At 40.0% G+C, this 15,059-nt stretch overlaps 1 protein-coding gene across 1 annotated transcript in view; it reads left to right on the top strand.

The window, feature by feature from the left end:
- The first annotated feature begins 3,719 nt into the window (after positions 1 to 3,719).
- Positions 3,720 to 15,059, top strand: part of lamc3 (laminin, gamma 3) — a 107,418-nt gene continuing 96,078 nt past the window's right edge. Inside the window, exons 1-2 of the mRNA XM_053339965.1 lie at positions 3,720 to 4,107; positions 10,500 to 10,804. Of these exons, the coding sequence (XP_053195940.1) occupies positions 3,720 to 4,107; positions 10,500 to 10,804 (693 nt within the window). The remainder of the gene's footprint in view (positions 4,108 to 10,499; positions 10,805 to 15,059) is intronic.

Here is a 15,059-nt window from a genome sequence, read left to right as displayed (position 1 = left end):
GGCAGGGATTCAACAGAAACTGGCTCTGGTAAATACAAATCACCAAACCAGCCAGATTGCTCCAAACGCATTGAGTTTATTTAAAAGAAAGGTTAATAATTTTTAAGGTTTGTCTCAAAACAATATTCAGGTCCCCATACAGACATTGAAAGAGGTTTCACAAGCTGTAATCATTCCGCTTGCTCATACTGGCAAACATAAGACCCTTTCCAAAGTACTTAGGTTCTCTTATGTTAGTGATGTAAAGTGATTTCAAAGTGTGTCTGAAGCTACTATAAAGCCTCAGTCGTCCATATTAGTCAAATCAAGAGGATATCTTTAAATGTTGGTCTTTTTAGTTTAAATTTAGAGTTTCACACTAAAAATATAGATATTAATGTTAAATATAATAATTAATTAATTTGACTAATATGCAATGCTGAAGTCTAATATAAGCTTCAGACAAACAGAAGGAAGTTTTTTTCCTCTCATTAATTACATTGAAAACACATGTTAAAGGCATCTTCTAATGGCCAGTATGAACAAGAGGAATGATTATAGCAAGTACAAAAACTGTCAATATGCGCACCTGAATATTGTTTTAAGACAGACTTGAAAAAAAGTTATTCTTCAAACAGAACTTTATGACTTTTGTGACTCTAAATTGGCTGCTGCTGTGATGTCTGCTTCCTCTGTTGTTGTAGATATAATAAAAGTCACACTAAAACGTTTCAAAGAGTGCATTTTCTAAAGCAAAACTACATAATTCAGAGTCAAACTGTATGTTTGCGAGATGTACATGTGCGTAATTGACATTCTACAGCTTGTACTTGACAAAGGGCTACAAAAGAGATCCAGCCCATATGAAGTCAGCAGAGTGATTTTTGACAAGCCGAGTCTCTCGATCTTCTTTCCTGTGTCACAGGAGAGCGTGTGGCTGACTTGTCTGAATGGTTGCAAAACAGCCGGGGGTCCAAGGCAATAGTATACCCTTGGGGGCTTTGCAGACATTCCCTTTAGTTTCGGAAGAGCCCATGCTGAGCTAATTCAGTCGACTCAAATACACACTGGCCACAGTTTTGAAGTAAAGAATACGTGTCCTTCTGTTGAATGAAAAAATCTTTTTGGAAAGACTTTGATTCTCCAGCTTGCAGGACATGTGACAGGCAGGCAAAGTCAAAAACATTATTATCTGCGTATTAATTTGCAGCATCATTTTGGATTCATCCACAGCTTTCACGAAAAATTGTCCAGCCAGTTTTTGCTATGTAAAATCTTCTCCCACATCTCCCTTTGTTAAAAAATGTGTCTTTGGTTGAATAGACCACATTATTGACCCAAAACATGTAAACGTATTCTCACATACTCCACAAGGCATATAGGTGTTATAATAATAGACCTTGATGAATAAAAGTCTGTTTGCAGAAGCATTACATTATCTCATCATAATGGTTGATCCACATGCAGCCAAACAGAAATGAAGCCAGGCCCGCTCTTATCCAAAGCCAGCAAAGGATTTCACTGCAAATTGATGTGGTCCCTTACAATGTCCCCGCCTGAGCACTGATAGAGCCTCAATAAATCAAAGCAATCACAAGGAGATATGGGAAAGACTTTGCAGTAAATCCCACAGGGATCATAAATGTACAGCATCTAAATACGTCTGTCCACACTACCTGTCTACTCTCCATTTCACGCTATCCGTATTATGATTGCAGTCTTTTGTTGTTCCTTCCTTTTCTCCATCTCCTTTGTGATCTCAAACACTTCCACTGATACCTAATATTGTTTTAATTGTACGAGTGCTGATTTGTGCTGTCACTTTAAAACGTCCCCTTTTTTTCTGGATGACTGTGCCAAAATTCAAATGGAACCCTTCGACTCCTCACCCCTTATCCATAACTCTTCAACCCCTCATCCCTCATCCCTAACCCTTCAACCCTCATCCCTCATCCCTAACCCTTCAACCCCTCAACCCTGATCCCTAACACTTCCACCCCTCAACCCTCATCCCTAACCCTTCGACCCCTCAACCCTCATCCCTAACCCTTCAACCCTCAACCTTCATCCCTAACCCTTCAACCCCTCAACCCTAACCCTTCGACCCCTCAACCCTCATCCCTAACCCTTCGACCCTCAACCCTCATCCCTAACCCTTCAACCCCTCAACCCTCATCCCTTCAACCCTCCACTACTAACCCTTCTATCTGCGTCACAATAAATCTTTAAATTCATATCCGAGTTGGCGTGGTCTTTGTTAGTGAATATTATTTTAATTGTACCAGTGCTGATCTGATTGTGTCACTTTAGTCTGGATGATTGAACCAAAATTCAAATGGAAATCAGAAACAGTACAATCATTCACTGTGGAGGTATCATTCAGGATTAGAGTGCCCAGCATTGCACACCATCGGCTCTCCACAACCACTAGCTGGACTTATCATTTGACTTTCACACTGTATTATATTTTGCAATCCCATATTAATGAGTGGGCTTCCAAATTGTCACTAACTGACAGAAAAAAAAACTGAGATTGGTCAAAATTTGCCTGTGTGACCAACACCTGATAACAGAATGTAAATGCCAGAAAATCACAAAAATCATGCAACGTCCTCTCTGAGACAATAATCAAGAATGTAGCGGAGGGTATCCAAAGTCACCAACATTTTTTATCCACTGAATAAATATTACGCATCAATTTTCTCCCAACATGAATGTACGCATAACAATTCATTACTTCATAGTTGATAACAATCTAACATTAGAGGCCAGATTTTCTGAAAAATTAAAGAATATGTACGAATATTATTTATTTGGTGACTTTGATGACTTAGTTACTTATCCCACACCTTTTAATTCATCAGTAAATGTAATCACACACTGATGGATGAATTACATAATGACCCAGAGTTGTCAGTGATATGAATCACTGGAATATGCAAACCAGTTCTCACTTACCATGGTGTTTGGGCCTTGAGTGCATCTAAGCTGAAAAAGCAGTATGGCTCTTTCACTCCTTTATTTTTATAAATACATTTTCCCTTTAGGTCACAGAACTCCCCTGAGTGACATGTCTGTGTCTTTATGGAGATGACCAGTGCCTGCTGAAATATTCCAGACAGTTTTAGCACCTCTCTAGTCTTCCATTACAAATCACTACAGTCAGCATTTACCAGAACGCCCTGCTGTGGGGCCAACTGCCAAGTACATTTATCACCATATTGATGATATTTTGCGTTCCCATAGGTGGTGAATGCAGGTGCCTTGGTATTCACAACGTCAATGCCTGGGGATGTAACAACCACACTGCTGCATCACCTAAAGATGTTATACAATGTGTTTTTCCTGTCAAATGAGACTCCTTTACCCTGGTCTGCTTTACATCTGAAGCTAATGAAGATGTGCTACTTGTATTGACCAGCAGGTGGAGAAGTTTTCATGGACTCCTTCTCCCCACAACCCCCTATCCCTGTCCCTCCTCTGTCTGTCTCAAGCTACCCCTGATGAGAGGAGTTCCTGCACAAACTTCATTCCACTCCACAGAGGGAGAAGACATGTCGGAGACTTAACAGGGGCAGGACAGAGAGTGGAGAAACAAAACTCTCAGACTGGACTTTTTTTTCCCTGTTTTAGGATTATTTTTCTTCAGGGTCTTCATTTATTTTCATCTTCACATAAAAGTTTATAGGTGTGAAAGTTTGTACGTGAAGTGTAAATGTGATTGCAGCTGCTTGTAAAGAATGGATACATCATTTGCAGTGAGCTCTTATCTCCTGGCCCTTCTACTCTCTCTTCATCTACACTTCCAGCCTCTTGTTTGGGCCGCAATGGACTCCTGTTATGATGAAGAGGGCACTATGAGTCGTTGCTTGCCCAGGTTTGAGAATATTGCCTTCAATCGAACTGTGGAGGTATCAAATGTGTGTGGTTCCCCAGCTGAGGAGTATTGCATGCATACAGGCTCGACACGCTCATGCCACTACTGTGATGCGTCAGACCCAGAACTGAGCCACAATGCCAGCCTCCTGACAGACTTCAACAGGAATGAGGAGCCCACGTGGTGGCAGAGCCAGTCCATGTACTTTAATATCCAGCACCCCAATTCTGTCAACCTCACACTCCGCCTGGGTAAGAGCACAGCTGTACATCTTTACTTCAGTTTGACCTCCTGAATTCTTGGGTCTGACTTTATGCAACCTGCAATGTTGTTTGTGGTCAGGCTGAGTGAGCAGGGTCAAGTATGTTCTCAGGATTCAATTATGGTTTCTGTTCCTACCATTCCGTTCTTTGCTGTGTACACTGTGGATTTTCATTCTAAAATGCTTGAAAGCTTTTCAAGTGCACTACATTTACTGTATCCAGGAACAGAAAAGAATGTGAAGATTAGTAATACATGTTGAGATTTAGTGAATACAGATGGTTTCCAGCGGTAAGAGTCTGCTGATGGTATTTCACAGCAAAGCAATGTTAGTTTCCCCCACATCAGTTGAGTTTAAGTGTCATCACATACATTATTTAAAAGCTTTAATGCAAAACAGCTGTGCGTAATAACACATGATTTGTATTATGCAGTTGCGCCTCTGAGCCGTCTTCATAAAAAAAAAAGAAAAAAGACTTTGGCCTAGACATAGCTGAGACTTGGAGTATTTGCGAGCCCGCAGCCACAAGAGCATGTCTGGGAATTTAGTGGGATTTAAAGAGGATGTGGAGGACACACAGTCACATCTGACGTGCCTAGATAGCAAGTGAGTGATGGCCCAGCGTTGGCCCATGTTTACTTCTCCATACTTCCACTAAATATTGGTGATGAACCCTTTCAAATCAGGCCACCAGAATACAGTCTCAACAACATTTTAGGAAAGACATGGACCAGAACTAGACTAGAACACTGCCACAAGACACAGTGTTCATAAAACTGTTTAAAGAATGATTCAGACCAGATCAAGGCCCCACTTCAACCTTTTACGTAAGCCTTTTCACAATGAAAGCCACACTTCAAACAATCCAACATTCATTGCAGCAACTGTCACAATACACTCCAATATGCACTCTTACAATTAATATATAATTGACTTTTAATGAAAGTTTCATATTTTTTAGAAGCATTCAAGGTAATAAACAGTTGTTAACCTGCAGAAACTCTCCAAGTTTGGCAGTGACAGTGCTATGATAAGGGTAGGAGGACCAATTGAAGTAAGTCAGGCACTTACATAAAACCTATTTGGAATTCAAAAGATACACTGGGAGGTAAATTTCATTAACCCCGCCCATCAGGAGTGTTTTTGCATAGCCAGGGACTTGGTCAGCAGGTCTACTGTCATTTGATATTAAGCTAATTGTCCCTTTACTTAAATGAAAGTTTTCATTGAAGTTGGGAAAGAAGTTGCTCATAAATGCACTTTGAACAAAATGTTGCTTCTGGAGTATTTAAGTGCAGTCCTGCACTCTTTTTAACTGACTTGACCAAAAATTACAACCAAAAGCCTCAAGAACAATTGTCCAAAGAGCTAGTTTTGGTTGGCACCGTTTCACCCAGGAACATATACTGATCAAATTGGACACAGATCCATCGTGGATATGGTTGTAGGATTGAGGTTAAGAAGAGCTTTGGGCTGTTAAAAGACCAGGCAAGGTAAGAGACCTGGCTTTAGGCATTTAATCACAAGCTGAATGAGAAAATCATCAGCTAATAGAATCAGACTTCACTTCATATGTGTTGAGAATTCGACAGGCTAACACACCATGCTTAGACACTACACAATGTCTGTGTTAGCTTTTCAGAGTGCCTCCGCCATGTGCTCTTTTCTTTGAGAAATTGTGTTTCTCTCACTTTTCTGTGCACTGGGGGTACATATTTGCATGTGAAGACATTCCTCATTTCGCAAAATTTTATGAGGCCAGCTAGAGCCATTAGCATCATTATCCCATTACCACGCTGCGGAAAACTGCAGAAATAAGTAACAGAACACATTTGTCACTTAAACTGAATTAAATTGTCGTGATTGTTACAAAGCGTTAATACAATTTTTTTTCTATGAAATTACCTTTTCCTCTTTCATTTATTTTCTGAGCTGTGTGTGTGTGTGTGTGTGTGTTTGTGCATATTATGGTTTGTGTGTGTCTGTAACAGAGGCAATACACAGGCATTTGGAGGCCATTGAAAGAATGTTCCTTTTGCAATTGAACAAAGTTGTATTATTTAATACATATATATTAATGTACAGTGCATTTAATGAATTCAGTTTAATCTCGGTTTGAATACAGCATTTCACACTTTGAAATGTTTTCCACTTTGAAAATTGGCATAATGTCCAAATATTTAACATGGGACCAAATCGAGAGAAATCAGTTGAAACTTTTTGTTTTTGTGCCATAAAGGCATGTTGAAAACAAGCCAGCAAGCCCACACACACATCCAAGTATTGCACCTCCATTTCATCTTGAAAACAAAACGTTTGTTTTCTTGCACTGTCATGTTTGTCTGCCAGATGATGGTTACCTTAGCTTAGAGGAAAGACTAGAAACACAGAAACAGCAGCACTAATTAACCAGTATTAGTATTTGTGAGCTTTAGCGTTTATTTAATCTCTACTAAAAAAGTATACAAACAACAAGTTGTGGTTTTATGTGAGGTTGTGTGCGGAACTAATTCTTGGCAAGGTGCGCTGACTTCCTGGAGTCTTGGCAAAGCTTTGAGGTTACCAGGCAACTAGCGAGACTGAAATAAGTCACTGCACCCGGCCAAGAAACAGTACAAGCGTAAAACCAAGTTCTCTTCCAGCGGTTTCAGCTTAATAGTTAACGGACAGATAGTAGAGTGGTCTAAATCTTCTAAGTAAATAAAAAGCTAATAAGGTTTTAATATAAAACGATTTCTCTGAATGTTGAACTATCCCCTGACATCTTAAAATAATAAATTGGCGCATCAAAATTCTGGGTGGAAATTTCGCATTTGATAGTTTGATTTGTGACATCAATATAATTCAAGCTAAAATGTCTTTACACATCCAGCAGATATGATTAGCGGCCAGTTGTGGCTATAGATAACGATATGATAGCAGCGAGAGTGAGCCAAATAGTGTGCTTGTAGGCCAGAATGAAAAACAATGAGCTTAAAGGTGCTAGGCCTGATCGCTGAGGGGAAACTCATTTTTCTAATTTTAATTAAGTAATTTGTCATGAAAACATTGATTAAAGCCACTTTAGCTAAAGTTAGAATCACCTTTACTTTATCCTTTGTGTATTTGTGTGTGTGTGTGTGTTTTTTGGCTTTCAGCAATCTATCAGAGAAGGCAGCTCCTGTTCAAAACTAGACATTTTCTTGACATGTCAGGTCTCCTCTAGCCTCTTCTGTGGGTGGAGAGAAGGCGCTCCCCATCAAAAATCTCTGCTTCAAAAGGAACAGGAAAGAAGGACAAAATGATGACAGAAGTTGAAAATGTCAGAGCTTTGACCGGAGAGAAACTGCTAGATCACGTGTTCAGAAGCCAGGAAGTGCCTCTGTCAAATGGAGAATATTGATTTCCAATAGCAAGTAGACGTCTGGCTGTGTTTTGAGGGTTTGTTGACTATAATCTGTGGCTAGTTCTTTTCCTGGACAAAGGTGCTAATGTTGCTGCTGCTGCTGCTGCTGCTTCTGCAGAGGTATGCTCTGTGCTGTCTGGAGAGTTTGTTATTCTTCAAACATTCCCAACACCCACAAGTCTGTCTCCCTTAGACTAATTTGACCTTTGACCCTTCTGCACTAACTCCAAAACATGTGTTTTTCTGTGCCTTTGGATTCCACCTTGGCTCAGTTTTCTTGAAAGAAGGATGATTATGTTTTTATAACATAGATTTTTATGTAACTGAATATCCTTACATTTTGTTTGTGTGGCACCACTTTGGTACATATGAAAGCTCTGTGATCCATCTGGAGTGCTGGTGGGGGGGCGCCTTCGACGTTACTATTTGCCTCTCCAAACAAAACAAGCTCTCTCTGAAGGGACTACAGTGAAACGCTGGGATGATAAACACAGCAGTAGGATGCACGGACACATATTGCAGCCAGGTCAGAGTGGGTCTGTGGAAGAGTAGAAAGGAAAAAGGGGGGAGTTGGGCTGCTTCAAGGGGAGTAAACAAAACATAATGAGGAAGAAGGGAGGAGGGAAAGAAAATGCAGGGTGGTTTGCTGGTAAGGAATTGGGGTCAGGTTTTTCCCACAAAGACTTGGTGAGAAGCACACACACACACATACACACACCCTAAACAGCACACATTGATGTCTGCAGCTGGTTCTCATTCGGCGTCGTCAAAGAAAAGCAACATCCTGTCACAGATGTAAAACAATGATAAAAGTCTGCCACGGTTAGCATGACGCTCTCACAGCTACAGTAGATGATTGGCTTGCATATAAGACACAATTCTCTGTAAGAGATTAATCTATTCTGTTTCATTCCCAAACTTTGAGACGCAGCACGGCAACAAAATAAATCCACTCATCCTTTATTTGCTGATGACAAAAATCCGAGTTTGTAAACAGAATGTAAATATTGAGTCTACAGTACGTCTGGCGAGTTTGGTCTCAGCCGGTATCAGTCTGAGCGGACATGAGCAGCTGTGTTAAGTTGACACTGATGACTCACAGCAGGTCAGAGGGCGTGCAGCTTCTAGCCCAAGTAGTCTGAGTCCAGTCGTTTTATGACTGCACAACATGAGATGCCATAAGACTCTGGATCAGGAAGGCATCATAACCCTAGAAAGACATACTTGTCTTGCTTTTCAGTGCTCAAAGCCCTGCTGCTTGGTGAACAAAGACACATTTTAGTGTCAAACTGAGCTGTCCAAACTGTGAAAATAAACATATGAATTCAGGCATTTTCTCTATAGGTATTTTTTTTTTTGTTATGTCATGTTGAATCATCTCTGTTGCCTCCATATAAATGCTAATGAACACATAAAGTACGTACTCCTGAAAGAGGATGAATCATGAATCATTAAACATTATGTATAAAAACATACAAATATCCGTTGCAATTAGTCTGCATTTCATCACGGGGGATATCCAACAAATGTTTCATCTTCTGCCTCTTTTATGTTTTTGTGCCTCGGTCCCAGCAGGGCTGAGCTCACCTCATGCAGGGAGTAAATGAAAGCTAAATGATCTTAAGGCTCCTAAAGGAAAGATACCATTAGAGATTGCTGCAGAGATACGAGACAGCGATGCCTAGCTCCTCCGACTTGGCAGGGAAAAGCAACAGATGTCATTATGGCTATAGCAGTGGATGGCATCCCTCTAAGAATGTGCAGAGTGGATGAGACTTGGTATCTAATGATGTAGAAAAGAAATCCCCACGAGAGCAATGAAGAAGCCTATTGAGAGATTTTGTACATGTTACTTCTGTGGTCTCAATGTGACTTCCATTTGTGTCTGCGTTATTAGCCCCCCTCCCCTTCAAGTTTCACAATATTTTGCAGATTTTAAATATGTATTAATACTCGGAAAGGATGACTCTGCAATATGGCTCCAAGATCATTGTTTAAAGTAAACAAGGAGGGGGAAATGACATGCATTCTTTGTTTATGTTGAGATCAGAGTCAGAAATGTCAATTCTCCTCCAAAACCAAATATGGACAACAGCTATGTCACTAATCAATACACATTGTGAGCCATCTGGAGAAGCTAAATAATTTTTTGCAGGCATAAATATGTAAGAAGAGAAGATGCAACATGCCAAAATGCATTCCTTCCTCACCCTCCTCCTCATTTAATTAAACATGTACCTGCGAGACTATTCCCTCTACTTATCATTGCGCCTTGAAACCCATTTTCTTTTTTTTTTTTTTGTTGCAGGATTGAAGTTGAATCACTGTTTTTTGGGGGATACAAATCTATGAAAAGTCTGTCTTCTCTCTCCTTCTGTTTCACCTCTATTACCCCCAAATGGCCGATGCACCACTGAGAACTCGCCTTAGATGTATTGTTCAATCAATGATATGTTTAATTCTACGCCACGCTCAGCTCCTCATGACACTCATTAGTATTTTACTTGTTGGATCAATCACTTTATCATTGATTAGAGCCTTGCATCAGACTGTATATTAATCAGCAGTACAGACCCCTTTCCCCTCTGAGTTTGCACTCATTGCCCTATTCTGTCCTACACTTAATATAAGAAATAAGACTTTTTTTTTGTCTCTTTCCCTTTGACCTGTGTTTCACTCCTGGGGCCCATTATGATCTGGATAATGAGAAAATAATCCTGGGTATTCTTCTACAATACTCCTGCAGGGATGACATTCATTTACCCTGCACAGAGGCACGGGAAATTAAGCCTATCCCCCATTGTTTTCCCTCTTTCTATAATGCAATTACACCAGTTTTTTTTTTTTACTTTGCTTCTGGGCCCTTAACTATTACCCAACAGTATTTGTCTCTTATAACCAGCCCTGATCTAACTGTTGAAACTACAATAGATCTAGTTCTAACAGTAATTCTTTCAGTGATTCTTTTCAAAGCTAATCATATCTGTTTTCCACAGGGAAGGCCTTTGAGATAACCTACATCCGATTGAAATTCTACACCATTCGGCCGGACAGCTTCGCCATCTACAAGCGTACGGTGGAGGACGGGCCCTGGTTGCCGTACCAGTATTACAGCAGCTCTTGTAGGAAGACCTATGGGAAGGATGAGAAGGCTTTCATCCGCCCAGGAGATGATGAGAGAATCGCTTTATGTACAGATGAGTTCAGTGATATCTCCCCCCTCAGTGGAGGAAACGTGGCTTTTTCCACCCTAGAGGGACGTCCCAGTGCATACAACTTTGACCAAAGCCTGGTGTTGCAGGTGAGGATTAATTTTGTTATGTATTGAGGGTATGAGGGAAGAGCCAAAAAAGTTGCAGTATTTCTACTACTCCTGGATACATTTCCTGCAGTCATCTTTTCTCACTGTGTTAAGAGCCTCCTATGATTCTTCCTGGGTTTCTTCCACGGTGGTGAATCTAAGCTACCTAGTGTCACATCTGAAAACCACACCATACTTCCATGCTTGATGGTTTCTAGGGATTTTGGGCCCCTGCTAGTATATATATTATGACTATGATCCTTTTTTCACATTTCATGGTTGACATATTGGCTCCATTTTCATCTGTTACCACACACTTTGCAGAAAAATATAACTAACTCGAAAGCTTCAACACTTTCTTCTAATCGTACAGATTTTGACTGTAGCAAAGGAAATATTAATGAATGAAAATGAATTAATGAAATACTACTGCTTTCTTATTTTTAATTCATCAAATTTCAAAACCTTGATGACAATCTATTATGGATGTCAGATCCTGCTGGTGTTGACCTTACCAAGATTTTCTTCTGGTAAATGAATATTTCTTAATTTGAGAGCAGGGACAGATTTCTTAAATTTTGTTCTTTATTATAGCCCTCCAGACACAAGGGCATAGATAGCAAATTGTAACAAAGCTGTAAAACTTGAGATTATTACTGCATGTGATGCTCCCGGCCTCCAAGCGGGGAGCATCCCTCCAGCGAAGACTGGATCTACAGAATCTCTCCACTCCACCGTACTTTTACACTAACAAACAGCACCTTAGCTCCACACATATACGTGCATGCCTTCAAGCCTTTTTGCAAAGCAGCTGAAGGGAATCTAATGTTATGTTTAGCTCTGATTAACATTGATGAAGCCTTGAGAGGGCTGTGCAGACTTAATGGCAGCCTCTTGAGAAAGCGTCTGTGAGGGGTGGGCACAGTTAAGTGTGGCTAAAAATGAGTAAATAAAGCACTTAATGCTGCCACTCCTTTTCCTTTGACATGTGTATGCATGCATGCATCAGTCCAAGGGTATGCTCTGCATAACTTTTAAAGTGAAATAGTATCAGACTTCGAAGGTTATTAATTACTTAGGATCTTAACTGTCATGTGCATGTATATCAATGGCTGTATCTGCCTTAAGGTGAAAGTCAGGACTCTATGCAACAGTGTCCCCAGGTCCCAGCATTGCTTCAAAAATAATATCTAATGGACTCAAATATAAAAGTAACCTTGTCACGACAAATTAAGTAAACTAGCTAATTAGAGCAGAGATCCTGCAGGACCATCTACTGAAGGAGGATATAACCTGATGCTACAAACAGTATAACTATATGTACATATGCCTGCATGGTCAGAAAGAGTTGTAGTATATCAGTATGTGAAATGAAGAGATTGTGTACTTCCCCTGCAAAGTGTTATTGGGAGAAAACTCAGTAAATAAAACAAGCCATCAAAGTCTCACTCACATGCAGAACCCACACGGAAATTTCAGTGATTCTGAAAATCCAAGGGCTCATCATCCACCCCTGTCTCCCAAAAACTATATTTATACTAACTTATTTTGCCCAGCACATTTTGAAGGAAGCATAATTGCTACCTGGGTAACTTTCAGAGACCATTTTTATTCCTGGTGAAATAGTTTTACCTTCTTTAACCTGCAGTAACTGATTTTTTTCTGGCCACTTGGCAGCAGCGGAAACAAGTTGTGAACATAATACTGACAGATCAAGTGGTTAACTATATCTGATTGCTGTTTGGTGCTGAGTACAATAGATGTTTAGACTGCCTGCTGCAGTCAAAAACAACAGAGAGCACTGAGATTGAAACAAAACAGTAAAATTGCAGCCGAACAGCTAAAGAATTACCTAAAACTCCCTATAAAGCCGAGGGGAGCTGCAGAGTTGGTTTATAATAAACCACAAACTTTCCTTAACCTTAATCAGGCGCTTTGGTTGTCTAAACATTACCATAAAAAACAAAAATCATGCTTTAGTAGCTATGAGCAAATATGATAATATAATAACAGATATTTGCAGGAAAAATAAATTAATTATGTTGTCAGTGACATTTCTCTCAGGATTTGCTGGATTTGTATTTGTTATTTGCCCTTCAGAGGGGAACATGCTGTTACCATGTTGCTGTCACTCAAAACTGAGACATCAGCAGTAATACAGTGAAACAGGTCTTAAGCTCACTGACTGAGGAAGACAGTGGCAGGAGCAGCATGATGATTCAAAATCAAAGTAATTGTTTCTTAGTCAAAATCCCCACTGGTACTTACATAATGTGATTGACAGGATATGAACAACTTACAGGACTTCTCTCTGGCCAAGTGTTTTCACTCTGTTTTTCTTCTTTCTGCTGTCCCTTACACCTTCTATATGTTGCTATTTTTTCCTCCGTCTCTACAACAACAACAAATTCCTGATATATAGTGATACATAGTGGACACATTTCCAATAATAATCTTCAATTAAATCCACAGTCATGGCCCCCCTCCTGTCATATGCCAAATACTCCTCAGGACAACAACAATAATAATAATAATGATGCATTCCTCTGTCTGGCCTTTCTCCTAAAATGTAGTGTGGAAATAGGTTTGGTAATGCAACACTATCACATCTGTAAAGGAAGCTGTCCTCCTCCACATCATTAAATAAGAAGAGTGTCTTTGGAATATATGTGGAGGATATGCAGTGTAAACCTGCATAACCATAACCCACTCCCACATTTATAAAGAAAGTTATGTTGAAACTTATAGTAAAAATTAGGACATTTTTGGATTGTGTGTGTTGGTTTGCCCTCAAATAGATTCATAGTTTACTGTACAGTATGTGACTGGCATATATATATTTAAAGATGGTTTAGCTGTAATAGATCCAAATCTCAGTATATCATCCTAGTTCTCAGTGTTTTGAAACTCAACTGTGCACTATGTTGTGTTTCAAATCTCTGAATGCAACAGTCAATGTAAAACTGTTGAAGCATACAGGAATCTGACTCCAGCATAAAAAAAAGCTTTTTGTCAATGCCTTAAAGAAAGTCTATTCACTTTGTGACTGAGAGCTGTTTTGTAGAGGTTATATTTAAAATACCCTTCCAGCATGATGAATAAAAGTTACTTTAATCTTCAAATAATGACATTTGTTGTTGATGAGAATTCATGGTGACGGCAACATTGTTTTATTTGCACTCTTTAATGTCCCTAAGATGTATGAGTTTTCGAAAGAAAACGTGTGGTGCATCTGACAAGCCCTTAGGGCTACATATGGTATCTCTGCCTGCACACATACCCTAACCCCACCCCCCTCTCACCCTAATACACACACATGCTTTCTGTGCCGGATGCTGTCTCCTCATAAAACCTTCTCTCTCATCAACTACGACACTCTGAATGGGTGACATCTTTGCAACCTCCTGCAGAGTAGAAAGAGGCAGACTTTCTCAAGAGTGATCCCCATTTTAAAAGGGGGAGAAGATGGAGGACAGGCAGCAGTGGTGAAGCCACATCGTCTCTCTAGCATTTGCTAAGCTGCACTGAGCAGCAGGATAAAGACATTTTCTCCTCATCTCTGCTACGTATTTGAGGTCCCCATGCGTCTACAGCAAGTGAAAATAGAAATGAAATGCACTATTGGATTATCTTTAGCGTTGCTATGGGTTGGGCACATTGTGTGGCAGGCTACTGTCAGTAAGATGACACACAGCTGCATGAAAGAAGAATTTGCATGCAGGACTGGATTTGGCTCCTGAGATTCTACTCCATCCGTCTTGCTAGGACAACAAAGAAAGGAGAGTGAATGAAGAAAAAAAAAATTCTCTGGCTTAGCAATAGCCACTTAACCTCCTCTAAAGTCAAAAAGACTAGAAATTTCCAAGTGATCTTCTCTCTCCATCCCATTATTCCCTGTTTCATTCTTTTTTTCCTGTGCTGTTAGCGCTACATTTCTTTTGCATGAGAGCAGTTATAAAGTGCTTACAAGAATAGGTAGCTGCAGCCTAGTTTTCTAGTTCAGAGATTATTAAACTGTCCTTTTCTGATTAATCCCTTCACAGTAGCCTTCTACCACTTTGCTATTTCGGCCTCTCTATCTATCCGTTATATAATTCTGGACTCTCTCAAGCTGGGACGATAACAAGCAAGAGTCTAGGTTTGTAGGACAGAAAGGATCTCCTGAAATTTGAGAAGTGAGCATTTGGTGTTCAGTTGAAAATACATGTTCCATGCATGTACAAAAAGAGAAATACTTTTTCCTCACCATGAAAGG

The sequence above is a fragment of the Scomber japonicus genome, chromosome 19, assembly GCF_027409825.1.
Source record: "Scomber japonicus isolate fScoJap1 chromosome 19, fScoJap1.pri, whole genome shotgun sequence".
NCBI classification, from domain to species: Eukaryota; Metazoa; Chordata; class Actinopteri; order Scombriformes; family Scombridae; genus Scomber; species Scomber japonicus.
This window is presented reverse-complemented; position numbering and strand designations above follow the sequence as displayed.